General features: G+C 45.0%; 2 protein-coding genes across 2 annotated transcripts in view; both read left to right on the top strand.

The window, feature by feature from the left end:
- The first annotated feature begins 811 nt into the window (after nucleotides 1-811).
- LOC139215084 (glyceraldehyde-3-phosphate dehydrogenase-like) lies at nucleotides 812-9464 on the top strand. Its single transcript, XM_070845916.1, has 12 exons — nucleotides 812-867; nucleotides 1066-1113; nucleotides 4828-4927; nucleotides 5236-5345; nucleotides 5431-5521; nucleotides 5739-5854; nucleotides 6196-6277; nucleotides 6399-6550; nucleotides 6755-6833; nucleotides 6956-7039; nucleotides 7340-7437; nucleotides 9095-9464. Exons 2-12 carry the CDS (start codon nucleotides 1091-1093, stop codon nucleotides 9162-9164), a joined length of 1005 nt encoding a protein of 334 aa, XP_070702017.1. The 5' UTR covers nucleotides 812-867; nucleotides 1066-1090; the 3' UTR covers nucleotides 9165-9464.
- A 3260-nt stretch (nucleotides 9465-12724) lies between these two features.
- Nucleotides 12725-19160, top strand: part of iffo1a (intermediate filament family orphan 1a) — an 11879-nt gene continuing 5443 nt past the window's right edge. Inside the window, exon 1 of the mRNA XM_070846621.1 lies at nucleotides 12725-13734. Coding sequence (XP_070702722.1) covers nucleotides 12749-13734 — 986 coding nt within the window. The 5' untranslated portion in view covers nucleotides 12725-12748. The remainder of the gene's footprint in view (nucleotides 13735-19160) is intronic.

The following is a 19160-nucleotide window of genomic DNA, read 5'->3' as shown; positions in this document are numbered from 1 at the left end:
ACGTTAGCTGCATGTGTGAATAAAGTGAACACTTTGTCCACAGGAGGCGTCAGAAGCAACACCAAATAAAAGCTCCTTGCAGTCACGTGTTATGATCGATGTCACCTACAGAGAAGCAAAGTCCCAACCTTTTTTAGGAAAATATATTAGTCGACTGTGAGAGGAATAATATTTAGATTTAGTTTGAATTCCACACATGATGTTTATCAGTTTAAAAGACAGTTCTGCAGGTGAAGTTTATCAGGGTGTAGCTCTGCTCGCTCTTTAGCTTCCCGCTGATGAGATGACCAGGAGTCGCTGGATAAAACACACCAATAAAGATGCCGTTATAAATCACCGGGCGGCTTCACATAAAACCAAATGGTGCTTCACCATCTTTATGACAAACTGCAGCTTTCTTTATTTGCTAAAAAATCTTTTAAACGTCACGTTTGTGCTTCATGTCTTGAGAAATGATGCTGCTGACCACGTGCTTTTTGTCCAAAATACGGTCAGATGAGGCTTCACACCTCCACTAATCAACACCTGAATCTAAAGGTTGTGAACATTAGCAAACATTAGCCACCACAAACTGGATTAAACCCTGGAACTACTTTTCTTGGCGGAAGATTGTCATTTTTATTGAAAGCGTCTAGATGAAACACACCAGACAGACTGGATCAGATGGGTTCAGGTCTTGGGTGTCACCTCTCAGCTGACTTTTAAATAAAGGGTTTGACTGACAGCTGCACGCGACCTTGACACGCCGGCTGGGGGGCGTGCCCGTTGGTGTGTGGCGGGGATAAAAGCTGGAGCCTCCTCAGCTCGTCCCCCCTTCTCTCACTTCTCTCCCCCACAGGACGCCGGACCGAGGCCCCTTCACAAACGGTACATCTCAGCCTCCCCTGACTCTGAGATCTCTGATAACAGTTCCTTCTGCATGCAGCTTTTAAAACCTTCAGTGTTTCAGTTCAGTATTTCTGCAGTTGCCTTTGTCAGGTGTAGTTTCTCACCTGGACTCCTTGTTACAGGTGTTTTTGGATGAAATATGCATTAAATGTGCTTTAAATTTCAATCTTTCCCCAGTGAGGACTAGACCATATCAGACAAAATGGTGAAGATTGGAATCAACGGGTGAGTTGATGTTTTTTATTCTGATTTTAGTCGCTTAGAAAAGTTCTCATCCTTCCAGCTTCTGTCACGTAGACGCTCCTTCAGGTGGAAATACTGCAGGAGAATCACTTTTTTAAGATTATTTAGCTGTGCCGACCCCATGTAGAGGGCAGGAAACACTGGGAAACTTTAAATGGGATGTTGAGAATCTGTAAGAAGGAGGGAGGGAAAACACAACTCTGATAAGTGACTTAGTTTGTTGCATCCAAATTCCTCAAGTTCATCCTTTTCTTCCATGTCTGAGGAAATGTGACACATCACCTTCCTGCATGTGGGGCGTCCTGCGGCTCATTAACTGTGCATTAGGCGTGCGGGATGAGTGTGGAAAGGCTGCAGCAGATGCACAACCTCTCTGCTTCACCGGAGCTTTTTACATTCTGGGCTTTTAGCTGCAGCTTCCATCCAGAGCGACACGATGTGAGGGCAAGAGTAGAGGAGCTTTCATTTCCTAAATCACTAAATATTTTAAGCATCCAGCAGCGGCGAGTGTAAAGGCCCACTCGCCTCAGGACCCAGACAATGTTCCCGTGACCCTCAAGTGATTATCTGAGAGAGCGGATTTTAATCATTTCACTTCAGGACAAGAGCATAATGGAGCCAGTTGAAGGAGAGGAAATTTGAAAGGAGGATGTGATTCAGGGACGAGATGAGGTGATTTTTTTACTCTGATGTAGATGGAAGTCAGACATTTATGCTTTGGGGACGTGATGAGAGCCGAGAAAGCAGAAAAAAAACACTTCAAAATATAAAAATATAACTTCTTCTTTACTGGTGAATCATTCAGTCAACATCTTTGGGGTTTGGAGGATTTATTGAACAAAAATAAGACTTTCTTAATTAGCTACATTACAGTAGAAGACAATACGATGAATTAAACAGCTCATCCATTAATTGTTTAAATGAACAATTAATGAAAAATCTCATCCATAATATTCCCTAAACTGAAGATCTACAGATTTAATGATAGAAAGTTTAAAATTCTACATATAACGATTTGTTTTTAAATCTGTACACGTCTTTACTCTCTACATGGAAAATTAGTATCCTGCTGAGCATCATTTTATATGTGAGAGACCGTCTTTGTCCAAATGCTGTCAAAGTGACAGAGGCCTCTGGACAGGACCCGTCTATTCTCTGGTTATTTTTAGTCCGGCGGTGTTGTGGTGTCACGCTTGGCGTCCGCTCTTCCTCCACACCCTTCAGACCCCTCCGATCCCCTCTCCATCTGTATCGCCGCTCTCCTCAGCTGTCACATTCCTTTTATTCTCCCCTCGACTATTTTTAACCCTCTAACCTTTCTGCTGAAGTTCAGAGATCATCCGGCCGGCGGTTCATGGACGCTGCTCAGACCTGGAGAGAAACATTTTCCCTCCTCCTCCTCCTCCTCCTCCTCCTCCTCTGTGAAGCAGCTGCTGACTCGCCGTGGGGAGATTTAGCTCCTTGATCCTGGCCTCGCACCAACGCCAACACTCAGAGACAGAAACAGAAGATGGGCTCTGGTCCATTTCGGCCTCCTGGCTGCTTGTTGTGCTTTCCAAAACTAACCGAGGAATACTGACGCCTTCTCTCGTGTCCTCTCCTCCAGTGAAGGAAGCCAGAAATTCAGACAATGAGATTTTGTGACTTCTGTGTGGAAGTTTGAATGTTTGCCCAGTAACCGTCTGGGGTTTCCGCCCACTGCAGAGACATGCAGGCTGATATTTGATCTGCTCAGTGACAGTAGTTAGACCCCTGCCACTGCACTGTCCACTGCTCCTAAACACTGTGGTTAGAGGGGTTCAAACAGAGCGGGAAGGTTTCCCTCTGGGGGTCCATGAAAGGGAAAAGCCCTGCAGTTTCATGGCATTATGCCTGTAATGTAGTTTTTTTCCTACCTTTTCATATCCCACAAGTCCTGATTGCGAATTTGCAGTAGCAGAAACATGTGTATGTATGTATCTATACATTCAATTTGCCTCCCAGTGTGAAAACTGTGGCTGTTAAAGGGTTGGGAACCTGAAGAAAGAGCCTCAGAGCTGCTGGTCTCAGATAATAAATGTGAAGTCTCAGTTTCAGCTAGTTTGCCTCAGAAAAAAGCTGATCTGTTTTTCCTTTGGAAGAATAATAGAAGCTTGAATGAGCTCTTATTTTAGGATGTTTTGGGCCTTTTTCTTTCATAAGTGGTTCACATTGTAAAAAAAAATCTATTCAATTCAGTTGAAGCCCTTAAAACGAAGTAATTCAAGGAACAATGCTGTCAGGTTGTTGTCAATTTGTGCTCATGATCAGGTCCTTTTTCAGAGCGGAAAAAAGAAAAGCCCCTATCAGATGAAAAGGCCACATGACAAAGGATCCAGTCTTAACTTTATTTATAGGACTTTAAGAACTGAGCTGAAGCGTTGAGCTCCCACCATCAGTGGGTGTCACTGATGTCGCCACGGGCTGCTCCAGGTGCACCCTGACCTTTCTGTAGATAGACGGGGGCTCCTGGCTTGGCGTGCAGAGGGTGTGATTGTCAGGGCTAAAGCGTCCCATGAGGACATACAGTAAGTATGCAGTGTGACACAGGCCGTGTTATATAACAGGACATGTGAACATGAGAAGCACAGACTGTGAAACACACTGTGGCGTGTCGTCCTCCGCTGTCTGTTCTTCAAAATCAGCTCGCTGTGATTCTCTTCTTCATTTTACAGACTTTGTAAAGCATTGAAGGGGGAATTATGCATTTGCAGATTGCAAAGGGGTCCAGCAAAAAATGCAGGCTTGTGTAATTTCCTAATCAGCGAGTCAACCTGAGCAATCTGGCTTTTCCTGAATGAGTGCAGTCGTGAAGGAGTTATTTGCACGTACTGTATTGTGTTGGCTGAGCTCAGGTGTGACTGCTTCAGTGTCTTTTCTGTGAGACGGCAGCAGCAGCAGCCTGTTGCAACAGTGTGCTCCTATCAGATTATTAGATTATTTCTGTTGTGTGGACAAACCTGCAAACAGATTTCAGTTCAGATTTCATCAGCTGAACTTTTACTTTACTTTATTATGTGGCAACTCTTCTTTTAGGAGGACAGGAGTTAAGAAGCAAAACCAAATCAGCTTTTTGTCCCATCCTGTTACCAATCGGTGGTTTGAATTTGAACCACTTTAACAGCCTTTAAAGATTTCTCAGTAGTTTCTATTCATCAGGAGTAAACCCAAGTGGACTTGGACAGTTCGATTGCACTGTGTTTCTATTTTATTTTATTACAGGCTAGTCTGTAACATGTCTGCTTCTTCTTCCTCCCTCCTCCTGTGATATAGTTCAAATGAAGATTGTAGGACTTTCTCGCACTAATCATGTGTGTGAAATTGTCTGTGATTTGGTTAATAAGTAAAATAAAGATGTGTTCCACTCCTGACTGAACATCTCTGCTCTCCAGTGTTGACCTGCTGTGACGGCAGCCTTATTAGGCGTAAACAGGCTTTTGGCTGCCGGTGCCAACTATTGTTATCTCCAGTCAGGGTTGGCGGCCTCATGAGGCTCTGCTGTCCTCCGCTTGGGACTCCCATCGTAGTTTAGGTTTCAGTGCCACCCGCTGGTCAGAGAGCGAGAAGTCAAAGAGGTGTTTGTATTATTTAGTTTGGAGAAGTAAACTGTGCTTCCTGCCTCTGTGAGTGTGTGTTTGGGTCTAAATGTCTGACCGCATGCATCGTCCTGCATTTCAGATTCGGACGTATTGGCCGCCTGGTGACCCGTGCCGCCGCCTCCGGAGGCAAGGTCGAGGTGGTGGCCATCAACGACCCCTTCATCGACCTGGACTACATGGTGAGACGTCCGCCTCTGTGAGCCCCCGTAGGGACATAGTGGAAGATAATGACAAAGGTGTAGAAGGTGGGCAGGTTTAGTAAGATAAGTCAGCAACATCATCATCATCATCTGGGTTGTGAGAAGTGAATTAAGGTGGTTTGGAGATGTAAGGAGGTTTTAAAAGCATTAAGTGGAAGCAGAGAGCTAATATAAAGGTTTGCAGCTGCACAGCAAAGACTGTGAGATCTGTGAGATGTTTCTGTTAATATCTGTGTTTCCTTCACGGCTCCTAAATGTCCTCCTCGTGCCGTCTTCCCCTCCTGCAGGTCTACATGTTCAAGTATGACTCCACTCACGGCGTGTGGAAGCACGGAGAGGTGAAGGCCGAGGGCGGCAAGCTGGTCATCGGCAGCATGCACATCACGGTCTTCCACGAGTACGTGGCTTCACATTTCTAACACAGTGTCTTTTAGCGGCTTGTTTCCAGACACTTTCTAACCTCTCTGTGTGTCTGCACACAGGAGGGACCCCGCCAACATCAAATGGAGCGATGCTGGCGTGGACTACGTGGTGGAGTCCACCGGTGTGTTCACCACCATCGAGAAAGCCTCCGTAAGTTTACCAGCAGTTTCACTCGGAGATGATTAGAGACGTTTGAAGCAAAAAGTCGGTAAAGAGGAGGAAGGTCACTTTGTTCTTCTCTGTCAGTCCCACTAGTGTTTATGACTGGAAGCTGTAGGACAGTTCAAACTTACATCCTTTGTGTCTTCATCCGAGGAGCATAAATAAGAGTTATGGCCGCTCGCTGACCTCTCGTGTGTCCCTGTAGGCTCACCTGAAGGGCGGCGCTAAGAGGGTGGTGATCTCTGCTCCCAGCGCTGACGCTCCCATGTTCGTCATGGGCGTCAACCACGAGAAGTACGACAACTCCATGAAGGTTGTCAGGTGAGCCGCTGCTGACATTTTTGATTCTTCTTTATTTCTTTTAAACCTCAATTTAAGATGCCTTTGTTAAAAATGCTCTGTAGTTTGGAGATCAGCTGGTGTTGATGCTATTGACCTCTTTAGACTGAAGTGAGACGTGTATTGATTTGGCTGGAGTGACGTCACGTGATGCTCCTGTTAGTGTCAAGTGTCTGGCAAGGACACATGTGAGCATGTGGATGCTTTAAAGCACCAAAGAACGAATGTCAGACCAAAGTCAGAGTGTCTGTGCACGTCTGACGTAAGCAGCACCTTTAACTTTGTGTTGTTTGTAACATCTATTTCCTGTCTTGTGTCCATAGCAACGCTTCCTGCACAACCAACTGCCTGGCTCCCATCGCCAAGGTCATCAACGATAACTTTGGCATCGTTGAGGGTCTCATGGTAAAGAACACGCCGATCACCTGATTGTCATTTAAAAAATAAAAGTCTGAGGCTTTACTTTTAGTTCAGCTGCACCTCCACGTTATCCAGCGCATGAATTATTGCTCCGTCCTCTAACCAGAGCACAGTCCACGCCATCACCGCCACACAGAAGACCGTTGATGGTCCCTCTGGTAAGCTGTGGAGGGACGGACGTGGAGCCTCCCAGAACATCATCCCCGCCTCCACCGGAGCCGCCAAGGCTGTGGGCAAGGTCGTCCCCGAGCTGAACGGGTACCGTTAACTTTCATCTGGCTTTGTGCTCAATCCAAATATCCACTGTACATCAAACAAATCAGTGGAGCTTTTGTAGAAACCATATATTGTAAATATGGGACAGAGCCAAAGTTTAATGGTCCAGCTGAGCTTGACCTTGTTAAGGGAAATAAAACACAACTGATGTAAATGAAATAAATGTCTTGTGTCTTTTTCTTACAGCAAACTGACCGGTATGGCTTTCCGTGTCCCCACCCCCAACGTCTCTGTGGTTGATCTGACTGTGCGTCTGGAGAAGCCTGTAAGTAGCTCTTAACCTTTTAAAATATCGAACTTTATTAGCAGTCACATGTTTAACAGTTCAACCAGCGTTGTTGTTCTTTGAGACATAATTTAGTCTAAGAGAAGTACCTTCTCCTTCAGGCCAAGTACGACGACATCAAGAAGGTTATCAAGGCTGCTTCTGAGGGACCCATGAAGGGAATTCTGGGATACACAGAGGACCAGGTACAGAAAAGACCTCCACATATTCATACAAGACGATCACGTCATGTTTAGTGTTTCTTACATGAGCAGAACAGTCAGGTTTGTGTATGTGTGTCCGTACACAAGCCAGCAGATGGCAGCACATCTACAGTAATGACAACGTCTCCTTTAAGACAGTAAAGTCTGCAGATATTTGTGCATTTAGAAGAATCCTGCCTGTGTTGCTGCACGGCCTGTATCCAGGCTCACAGCTCGCAGCCCTGCGTACATCCTCTGTGCCCCTGCACGTATGGACGGCTGTGTTTGTCTCCGTCTGCTCAGGTCGTGTCCACAGACTTCAACAGCGACCCTCACTCCTCCATCTTTGACGCCGGCGCCGGCATCGCTCTCAACGACAACTTTGTCAAGGTGGTTTCTTGGTGAGTTTCACACAACTTTATTTATTCCCAAAGGGGCCAGTTTGTTTGTAGCTCTCCCAGTATGTATATACAGGGTTCACAAAAAGTTAGGGATATTCGACTTTCAGGTGAAATATATGGAAAATATAAAAAGTGAATGCTACAGTGATATTATATCATGAAAGTAGGACATTTAAGTAGAAGCATGCACTGGTAGTTTCAGCAGTTTTCAACAGTGGTAGGTAAACCACAACAAAACATTTTCAGTGCCTCAATAAATTGGGACGTGGCCAAAGGACGTCCACTCCTCTCCTTTCTGTGACTCTTCCAGTCTCTGTATCACTGTTCCAACCTCCTGATGACACTCTGTGACCCTCTAAGCTCAGTGAACACCTCCGTCTGAGGACTTCCTGTTTGAAGCCTCCAGTGTTGAGGTGCTGCTGATCAACTGTTAGGTGTCGTCTTGGTCTCATGATGTCAGAATGTGAACAGCAGGATGAGGAGGACTGTTTAAATACCAATTCTACCTGAAGCAGGAAATGTATTGGTGGATTCATGGATCAAACCTGTTGTGAATGTTGCTGTTAAGCTTCTTGTTAGAGAACAGCAGCTGGTGCAGAAAGTACTGAGACACTGAACAGTTGGACATGTGCATTCAAAGGTTTAGAGAAGGTCACATTAAGTTCACCTGGAAAGGTTAGAATGCATTTTAGGTTCATCCTGAAATTTCACCTGGAAGCTGAATATCCCTAACTTTTATGAGTAGTGTGTGTGTGTGTGTGTATATATATATATAAATAAGTAAATGATTAAGTCAAGGAAAGCATATGAGGGACATGGAGCAGTAGGAAGGACAAGTTACAATAAGAACTCTGACATAAATAGATAAGAACAGCAATAAAAGCAATAAATAATAAAAGTATTATTCCTCTGAAGTAAAAGTCATTTAAAAAGAGTGGAGTCAGTGTTCAGCAGCTTAATGGCAGAAGAGGTAAAGCACTTAAAGTATCCATTACTCCTCCATAAGGGCACATTATAACAATGATATTCAGCCAAATGAATGTGATCTGGTTGGCTGCTTAACTCCTCGGAGCTCAGAGGATCATTCACGTCTCTGCGGCGGCGTAACTTCAGTGTTCATCCATATTTAGCCACATCAGCTGAGCAAAGCTGATATATAAACAGGGAGGAGGGGTTTGTTTGGCTGCTGCTTCTCATCCAGCTGCTCTGCTGCATGAGCGTCATCACATGTGGAGTTTCCATAATAATACTAATCCTCCTTCCTCCCTCTTTAAAAAGCTCATCCTCATTAAACCAAACACAACAACTGAAAGTTTGTATTCACGGTTGTGCGACCAGGACACTTTCTAACCTGAGAAATGAGAATATTCCAGTTTGTGACGTCTAGTTTTTACAATATTTGACACAAATTCAGTGTCTGGACATCTGACTATCAAGGAATCGATCCAGGTACATCATCTGAAGGCAGCCTGTAAGACAGCCGTGTGGGAGAATAAAATAAATTAGAGAAGCAAATAACCATAACGTCACTTCTTATTACTTCCTGTTTGCACTGAAGCTCTTTTCCATCAGCTGCCAAACGACGTATGACTGGAACATTCAAGCGTCTCTTAAAAAGAATTTGTCTTGCTCACATTTCCTCTCCGTCCGTCTGCAGGTACGACAACGAGTTCGGCTACAGCAACCGTGTGTGCGACCTGGTGCAGCACATGTCCACCAAGGAGTGAGGTCCTGTCCGGACTCACCGTTCCTTCCCATGATTCCCTCTTCCTTCACCTGTAACTGGATGCCCCGCCATCCGCTCCTGGGAGCAAACTCTTCTACAACAAACGTCTAGCTGATGATGATGATGATGAAATAGTAAGAATAACAATAATATAAATACCTTTTTATAAGAAAAGTCACCTCTGTCCTGTCCACTGAGGACTGCAGTGTTTGTAGAGATGATTTTCCATCACTGAGTCGTGTTGTGCTGAATGATCTTTGCACTTAACGTGATAATAAAGTCCTACGTTTGTGGGGAAAAAGAAAAAGGCCTCGAGACTTTTTCTATTCTCATTCCCATTCTTGGGATTCGCCTTGTGGGGATTTCATCACATTCGGCACAAATGTTCACTTTAACTCAGGGTTTGACCTGATTGGATTTTGGTGGTCAAAGGTCACAGTGACCTGACGAAACACCTCCTTCACATAAATGTCTAGTAAGATGATGTGATGACATTTTATATCCAAAAGGTTCTCGTCACTGAAACATCATGATGCTCCGTTATTCAACGCCATAACTCGGTAAAAGATGGGAAGATCGTCTGGGTCTGGAAATATTTCATACGCTTTCACATAAATGTCTAATACAGGGGTGTCCAAACTACGGCCCGCGGGCCTGTATTGTACTTCTTAGTCTCACCACTAGGTGGAGCAACTCTCTTGAACGAGACAGCTTCTCTATAAAATGAGTAATAGAAGAAGAAATGTGCTACAGGTGACCCAAAATGGCCGAATTAAGGAAACGTAAGAGAGCAAGTGAGTGTAGAGAGTTTCAGACGAGGTGTGTGATGAGAGCACAGCTAATAACTAATGAAGATCACTTCTGCATTACGGAGGAGCTGCTGGATGTTAGCAGTCTAAAGAGGACCAGGACAGGTGAGGATGTGTTTGAAGCTGTGCCAGGTGCAGTTGGCATGATGGGACTTTAATGGGACGAGCTGTGTGGAGGTACGACGGATGGAGCTCCAGCTGGGACAGGGGAGCACAAAGGACGGGCCTCTACGGTGTCCACCGAGGGCCAAGAAAGGGGAGGCGATATACATCCCCTCTAGTGGATTAAAGTTAGCAACATACCTCCCTTCTAGTGAGCAGCCCAGCCCTTTGGGTGTTTTTCTGTATGTGGCCCTCAGTGAAAAAGGTTTGGACACCCCTGATCTAATAGGATGAAATGATGCCATTTTAAATCCATATTATTCAGCTCCTTTGCACCTTTACCTCCTGTTACAGCTGTTGTGTTCAGTCAGAGTCAGTTTTATTGACTGAGCATGTGAGCGCAGCCTGATGAGATGTCTCTGTATCACAAATCAAAACGTCGTCTTAAGTTGTCATGTACTGTGTGATCGTGGACAGACGTGGATGTAAACTGCATCCTGACTGGTTGGTGAAGGTATAAAACCTGAAGTTAGAGCTGTGAATGGGTTCCTGCCTTCAGTGTGTATTATACTTTAAGCCTTAACATGTAGAAAAGGGCAATAAGGTCAAAGGAAGAACCAGAAGTTGTTCCCTCATTTGGTGTTTTGCTGCCGATGGTGAGGAGCTTCGTCTAAACACGTCACTCCAATAATAATTCAGGTTTTTCTGTTTACTTTCAGCACATTTAGTCCAATAATTTAAGCGGCGTCCTGCCCAGACGTGTGACATTGAGTTTGCTGCAGAATATGAAGTTAATTTGTGGGAGAACAGCCAACGTGGAATTGGTTAATTTGTCCGACCGTATTAAACTGAGGCAGGATGGAAGTCATGAAGCCGTGCTGCAGGTCCAGCTGTCTGCTGACACCATGTGCCACATTCTACATAAATCATTTGTCTCACTCGATTAACTCAAATTATTTACCATGACGGACTCGCTGCTCATTAAACTGTCAGACTTCCCACTTTGCGGTTTACGAGTCCCTTTTCATAAACAAGACTTGTTCTGCCAAACATATATAAGCTGTCAATTTCATTTAATCTCTCTGTCATAGTGCAAGATGTATTTCAAGAAGGTTACCTGTTGCTATAGCACGTTTAAATAATCATTTAATTTGTCACCTGTCTGCAGAGTGTTGGTGCATTTAGCCAAAACATCTGATTTAACCAGTGGGCTGTTAGGACACACTTTTCAGCCAGAACCTCACGGTCCCGTCCAGACAGGGGATATTGAGTTTGGTGCAGAGAATGAAATTAGTTTCTGGGAGAAAAGCCAAACTCAAATCAGGCTGTTGCGTCGGCTGTTGGCCCGACACACCGAGTTATTTCTGGGTAAACACGGACACACTAACCCCACAAAGAACCCTCACTTATATGTGAAAGAAAAAATAGAGTCTCAGTTTATGATTCAAATCTTCCTGCGTGGCTTTGTGAGCTAACTCGTGTTTTGGAAGTCAGTTTTTAAAGGGAAGCTTTGCCACTTTTTCTGTTGATGTCCAATCAGTGCTGTGGGTGAATGTAGTCACAATGTCTACTTAAATGTAGAAGCAATAAATACTTTAAAAGTTGAGCTTTCATGCAATGCATCATGGTAAATGTAGGAACTCGGTCAATATAGCACACTGAAGTATTTATTGCTTCTATTTACTATATTTACCAACAGCACTGATTAGGCAAAGGCATAAAACGTGGACAAATAATGTTATTTCATATGTTTGTTTTATTATTTTAATTATTTATCGATTGGACGTCCCTGGGTGAAGTTAGCGAACATTAAAGAAGGCAAAAGCAGACTTTAAATCCAGCTTTAATTTCATATTTATTTGATTTTTCATGTTATTTATTTGGTAAACTGTTTAATTAAGTGCTTTTTATCATTCAAAGGTCGAAATATAATATTATATAACTATAACCGGAAGGAAGGTGCGCATTTGTGTTTAGTTTCTTCTACAAAACATTTAGAAATACTTGTAGAGTTAGTAAAGTCAGCCTCTGTGGGAGAAATCCATTAAGTTTTGTGCGCCTCTGCTCTGGTCAGTACGGTAGACTGGCCGGTGCTCCTGTATTACCGTCAGTACGGTCCCTGAACGCCGCAGTCGGTCATTTGTTTTTACTCCTGAGCTCTGCTGCACCGCTCACCCCGTTTTCTGCTGCCTAAATTAGCCTTTCCTCCTCTGACTGCCAGGTACGGTGCTTGATATTTCTGTAAAACTACAAATTACCGCTTTGGTGTTTTATTCTAAGGCTTAGAATAAACATTTAAAGGAAGTGCGCGTCACCACTGTGATTAGAAATTAGTCCTGCGTAAAAGTAAACTCTCTCTCATCTCATTTTGCTGCAGGGACCAGCTGCGTGTCTGCGACTTTAGAGGCACCTTAGCGTCCTTCATATATATATTTTTATATCATCGTTGGCTTCCATTTGGAGTTTGCTTCTCTGCTGCACCCCCAGGCCCGTAAAGCATCCTTTTAAACCGCATCATCTGACGGTGGCCCGCAGCTCCTTCCTCTGCGTAAAGGTGACCATCAGGGGGAACCAGGAGAAGTCGAGGCTGCAGGGCCTGATTCCGGTTCGGGACAATAATCAGATTATTTTGACTGAATTACCTGCCGAGGTGAACATATAGAAGTCTGGGTTCATGCCGGATTTCGAGCACTTCAGATTTTCCTACTCGAGCATGAATCCGGTCCTGGGGGAGAGCGGCTTCCTGGCCCCGCAGCAGCAGCACCACCAGATGACGGGCCAGACCGACTCCGTCATCCCAGAGCCGGGCTACTTCCTGGGGGACCACGGCGGGTTCGGGCCGGATGGGTTGTCCGGGCTGGACCTGGGCGCCCTGCCGCCGTCGGGCCTCGCCTACCTGCACCTGAGCAGCCCCCTGCACCGCGTGCCCCCTGCGGCCACGGCGCTGCGCAACGACCTGGGGTCCAACATCAGCGTCCTGAAGACCCTGAACCTGCGCTTCCGCTGCTTTTTGGCCAAAGTGCACGAGCTGGAGCGCAGAAACAAGGTGCTGGAGAAGCAGCTGCAGCAGGCTCTGGAGGGCAACTGCGGGGGGGACGGACACCAGAAGCCGCTTACCAAAGAGATGGGGGTCCAGACTGGATTTATTGGGCCTATTGCAGCCAGACCGGGTCTCATCCCGCTCCACAACGCCAATAACTCGGCCTACCTGCCCGGCGGCCTCCTCTCCCCCACCCTGAACCCTCCCCCTCTCTTTGACAACAAGTACCAGCTGGGGAACAACCTCAACCCAGTCACAGTCTCCACGGACTCAAACTCCAACCTCACCACGTCCGGTTTCTCCCTCAGTCCGGCCCCGAGTCCCACCGACCCCTCCAAAACCATCACCAACATCAACGAGAAATACGGCCCCCACACCGGGACCTACACCAACAACACCCCTCCTCCTGCTCCGCCGCGCTTCCTCCCCGGAACCATCTGGTCCTTCAACCACACCCGCCGGTTTGGCACCGGCAGGGAGTCGTGCGTCACGGGCCCCGGAGTCTCCTGGACGCACCCGGATGGCGTCGGGGTGCAGATCGACACCATCACACCTGAGATCAGGGCCCTGTACAATGTGCTGGGCAAGGTGAAGAGAGAGAGAGACGAGTACAAGAGAAGGTAAGGCCTGTTGTTCGGGTAGTTTGGATCATCAGCTGACACGCGGACAGTTTGACATCCAGGTGGCTGATTTCCGGGTTATTGGGAACAAACATTTCGTGTTTCCATCAGTCGGGATGAGCCGGATGTCCCAGTGTTGCTCATGTGGCAGAAATCAGGATCAAAACAATGAAAATGTTTGACCAGTGTTCATCTGCATCATAATAAGACAAAATCACATAAAAAAACAATTAGATTTGGTGGAAAAAAAAGTCTTTAAACATGTTAACAGATAAGTTTTAACATAAGTTTAGATTTTGTAAAACAATAATTCAGTTTAATCACATTTGCCACTCAAAGCTGATAAGAAGTTTTTAAGTCTGATATTTAATAAGCTCAATGTGTAAAAACGACCAAACCAAATATATAAAAGCATCATCAGCTCTTATTGACCAAACATGTGGACACATACAAGGAACCTGACTCTGGTTTGTCATGAGCTCAAACAGACGAAGAGGGAGACGAGAACAACAACAACAACAAGAACAACAACAACAACCTCATGCAAAGACGAAATGAAATAATAATGGTGCAGGATGTGTTCAGGCCAGCTCCTTTTCTGGGAAAGATATTTGACCTTCGCTACCAGTCGGACTGAGAAGTATTGACTTCTCTTGCAGGGATGCTGATCTCTTTAATGTGAGGTGAATAATACATCGTTCTGACCGGCAGAGCATTTAAAGGGAAAGTTAGAGGATTAACTTTAGTTTCTTTCTGGTAAATTATGTATCAGATATTGATACCACACAGGGAAACTCAGGTGTCCCAGCAGAAAGATTAGATATTATATTATATTATCATAGTTAACATGTACACTGAGGGGGATAAACTACCTTCCTTATAGTATTTTGCTGCATCAGTCGTAGTGTGTTGTCTATGTCCCACCCATCTGTATTGATCCTGAGAGTTTTGTCCACCCAATGAAAAAGCTGCAACGTGATATTTAGGTGGTTTGATGGTTTGTGTTCGTCGCCCCAGGAGGGTTTTGGCCCCTGAGATAAATGCTGTGGTGGCGTTCTCCTTAATGTCTCCGGCTGTGTGGGGTCGTTTGGGGCAGGACTGCTTCATGGCTCCTGCATCACATGACGTCTGTAAAGCAGGTGATTTATTTATCACATTAAGCACATTCATGCTGTAGGACATTAGTTTATTAAAGAAGTGGAGGCATCAGAGTGAGAAATGTTTGATTTGTCTGGCTGCTTCATCTTTTAACTGTTCCTTAGTTGAACTTGTGACGTTCACAATCTTACTAAACCACTGGAATAACTGGATCCTACAATTTAACACAACAAACCAAAATCTTTAGCAGCATTTCTGTTGCTGTAAGTCCTAAAAAACTGATGTTTAAAGCTTCATTTTGTCTGTAAAAGAGTTTTTTTTGTTTAGTTTTTTGCTCAGCATGCAGTTCCTGTCTGTCTCTCTCTGACCTCTTCCACACTCGGACACTTACGCACACATTAACAAACAGTCTCCCACTGCTGCTCCGTGCTAAAAAGCACTGACTTCACTCCTTTTGTGCCTCGGCCTGCTGAGGCAGGAAGCCACTGCAAGACGAACCTTCAGTCACATCGATTTCAGAAGCAGCGGGATGTTTTTCTGAACGGCAACAACTCTCTGACCCGCGTGTCACTGTGCCTGTTGTTTACATTTTAGTGCTGCACCAAACTGCATTCAGATCTTCCATGATTTACAGCGATGGACGGAGTTCACATGTTTACAGATGCGTGCTGTCGTTCTTATTTCACAGAATATTAGTTTTTTGTTTTAAGAAAAGTCTGTGGAAAGAAGTCAACTACAACTCCCATGGTGCATTTCAGTGAGAAACACCCAATGCTCTGCTGGCAGTGAGCCGAGGTCAAAGTTCATGTTTCATAGAAACCCGATGAGTCGAGTGCTGTGAATTTGGTGGCCACGTTCTCCGCAGCAGCAGCAGCTCCGGCTCAGGTCCACTTCACCACAGTTAAAGGGAAATTACACCTTGTTTTGTGGGGATGTTAAATTGATGCTGAGGGTGGAGCCAGCGCAGTGATGTGTAATGTAATGTGACGTAGTTCAGGGCAAGGAAACCAAACCAGCAGCGAAGTTTCCAGCAGTGAAAATGACATCCCAAAATAAGACAGGGGTCGACGGCTGCATTAACTTGCACGCAATGCATCCTGGTACTTGTAGGCAGTGCTGTCACGGCTCCATGAGGAGGGGAGGAGGTATCTGGAGAAAAGTTGAACACGCTCTGTTGTTTTTCTCCCACACGAACCCTCTCACCCCGCTGTCCCCCATCTCCATCCCTGCCTTTCGTGGACTTCTCCTCCACCTTGCCTCTCTCTTCCTCTGTCTTTTCCTCCCCCCTTCCTCCTCCTCCTCCTCCTCCCTGCTGGCTTTTGTCCTGGTTCCCGCAATGCAGCACTGGCCTGTGACCGCCAGCGGTGATGTCACTCAGTCTGCCATCTCCTCTCTGTCTCCTCTCCATTTTATCTTTTACCCTCTGCCTCCCACTCAACGTCTCTCCAGTGCCTCTTTATCTCTCCCTCTCTTTATCTCCCTCTCTCTCTCCCGTCTTCTTGTATAAATCTCTCTGCTTGCCTGTTTCTATCTCTTTCTCTCTCTGCGTTCAATTGATTCGTCCCTGTTGACTCCTCATTCGTCCTTCTGCCCGCTCGCACCTCTTTTCAGCCTCCCTGCAGCGTCAGGCAGGCGCTGACATCATCATTAACATCACCGCCATCATCATCATCCTCATCCTCATCATCACACTCTACATTTACACTACCTTTACTTGCTGTTTAATGCCTCTCCGTGTGTCCAGTAGGGTCCAAAAGGCCGAAACCACTTTGAAAATGTCTGATATTTTCAAGTAAACCTGGAAATAATCAGAAAAGTTTTAGGATGCCTGCACGCCAGGAGCTTCTGTCGGCCATCTTGGAAAACAAGATGTACAAGTGATCATCTCGCATCAGCTCCTCTGAGTCAGCATGTCGAACTTCCCCCTGAAGTGTGTGAAGGAACAGTCTCCTTAGACCGATGTGTGACTGAGGATGTGATGTAAAAGTGCTTTTAGTAGTCAAATGACTAGAAAGGCGCCGTACAAACACAGATCATTGACCATTTACATGGCCACTGCTGTGCTCGTGAAAGTCTTGATACAGATTTGGGGGCAGTGACGTAGCTGGTTAGCTGCTAATGTTGTTGTTCAGCATACTGTGAAATTACGTGGCTTTATTTATGTTGAATCTTGCTAGCGTAACATTAGCTTTCTGGCTAACAGCTGCACCATAAGGATCTATGACCTGTCTGTATGAGAGTTATGGCTTGTGAAAAACTTTTTTGGTTGCAAAACATATGAAAATATAAATGAATGATCCTGATAATGATACACCTCGTCGGGCATCATGTCTTACTTTTACCTGCACCATCGCAGGTTAAACATATAGTTAGTTACTTCACAAGCACAGGTGCTGTTTTAACCATCACAGTCCATGTATTTGTTGCTCTGCCCGTCTCCACCTGCTCTTACCTGGTTCTCATCGTCTCATGGTTGTTAAAACACCTGCCTACTAAAGTATTGTATGATATTTTATTTATTTATGTATGTTTTATTTGGGCTGTCTTCAGGTTCATCCTTCATATTTTCGAGGACTTGAAGTTCACATGAAGCTGATCGGTCAAAGGTCAAGTTTCCTCAAACGCTAATTATGACGAAACTTCACATAAATGTCTGATAGGATGAAGTGATGATATTTTATACTGAAAAGGTCAAAGGTCGGCTTCACTGTGATGATATGATGTTCTGCACAAACACTTTTCTCACTTTATTCAACACCTTAACTTAGAAACAGAAGGAATAATTCTAGTTTTATATTTCGTTACCATATTTTACATGTCTTATGTTCTCATCTTTACCTTTTGGTTGTGTTTTCTCTTTCATTTTGTTTGAGCTTTAGTGGAGGAGCCAGAGACATTTTCAGCCCTGTGTGATGCCTGAACATATTCCCAAACCATCATTATAGAGCCATTATACCACTACAGGGTTGGATGTCAGGTCAGGCCAGTCCAGTTCTTTCATCCCAGTCTGGGAACAAACACACTCCTGTGTGGAGCAGGCTTTGTGTTTGTCCTTGTTAAACATCACAGTGTGTCTGTTGACTGAAGTTTCCTTCAGTGGGACCAAGAACAAATGTACGTCCAGATACTGTTGATCCTGCTGTGTGCTGCTTTCTACTTATATATCTCTCTCTCTATGTCAACTCTCTCACCTTACCAGTATCACCTCCTGATAGATGCACCGTGAGGTTGCAGTGACTCATACTGTGTGTGTGAGAGAGGTAAAAGTAGAAAGCAGCAGCCTCACCTTGTGCCTGGCTGCGAAGAGGACGCCCAGGTTGCTTGTTGTCAGTGCTGCTATCTAGCTGACGCTGCTAGCACCCAGTTACTGAGGCTTTAAAGGGGACACACTGCTGGTTTAGCTTTTTGTTTGATTTTAGTCCACTAACTGCAGTTCCTGCTCATTTCACACGACTGCTGGTTTCCAAATGCACCTTTTTTTAAGATGAATTATGAATATTTACTCATTTTGTTTTGCATAACGGTGCAAGCAGGGAGCTCTTTTTTATTTTTAAAGCTCTTTTTGTTATGTTCGGATTTGAAAGTTGGCTGTAATTCTTTGTAAAGGAGAAGTTTATGAGAAATATGAGTTAGATGAGAAGATCAATACCACTCTGTCTGATCACTAAATGCACAGTGAGAGCCTCATTTAATGACGGCTCATGAGTGCAGTGCAGCGGCTTGGCGTCCGTCTGGTGGCAGGAAGAATCTCAGATAATTATGTGGAGGCCTTAAATGTAATATTCAGATGGACACTTTGTTATATTAACCAGCAGCTTCCCCATCACTAGTCAAACAGATGAATCATCTTCTGTGTAGCCGAACATCACAACAGCCGGCAGCATCACTGCAGAGCCACGTGTTGAGACTGACAAGCAGATCGGAGCAACAAGGACGTCAGCCCTCTCCCTGTGACGCCCTCCTCTCTGCTGCCTCTGTGAAGGCTCATATCACGTCTGTCTGTCTGTCTGTCTGTCTGTCTGTCTGGCTCTGGTCACTTGTACAAGTCTGCAAGCAGCTCAGCACCAGTGTTGGCGTGAAGGACAAAAGGGCACAGAAATGGAAAGAAGCAACGACTGTAAAAATGCACCAAAATAGTCACAAAGCATTTGAAACAAGTAGGAAAAATCCTGTTAGCTTTGCTATATTTTATTGACTAATGCGTGTGCAGAGTTTAATGAGCTTCCGAGCATGTTTAGGACCTCAGAATTGCAATTTATTTTGGCAATGATTAATAATAATCCCTTGAATTTCCTAATGAGTCGATTAAAAAGGCTCATAAAGTCAAT

Source organism: Pempheris klunzingeri, chromosome 16 (genome assembly GCF_042242105.1).
Source record: "Pempheris klunzingeri isolate RE-2024b chromosome 16, fPemKlu1.hap1, whole genome shotgun sequence".
In the NCBI taxonomy this organism is placed as follows: Eukaryota; Metazoa; Chordata; class Actinopteri; order Acropomatiformes; family Pempheridae; genus Pempheris; species Pempheris klunzingeri.
The sequence above is the reverse complement of the archived record's forward strand: the minus strand, read 5'-3'. Positions and strand labels throughout refer to the sequence as shown.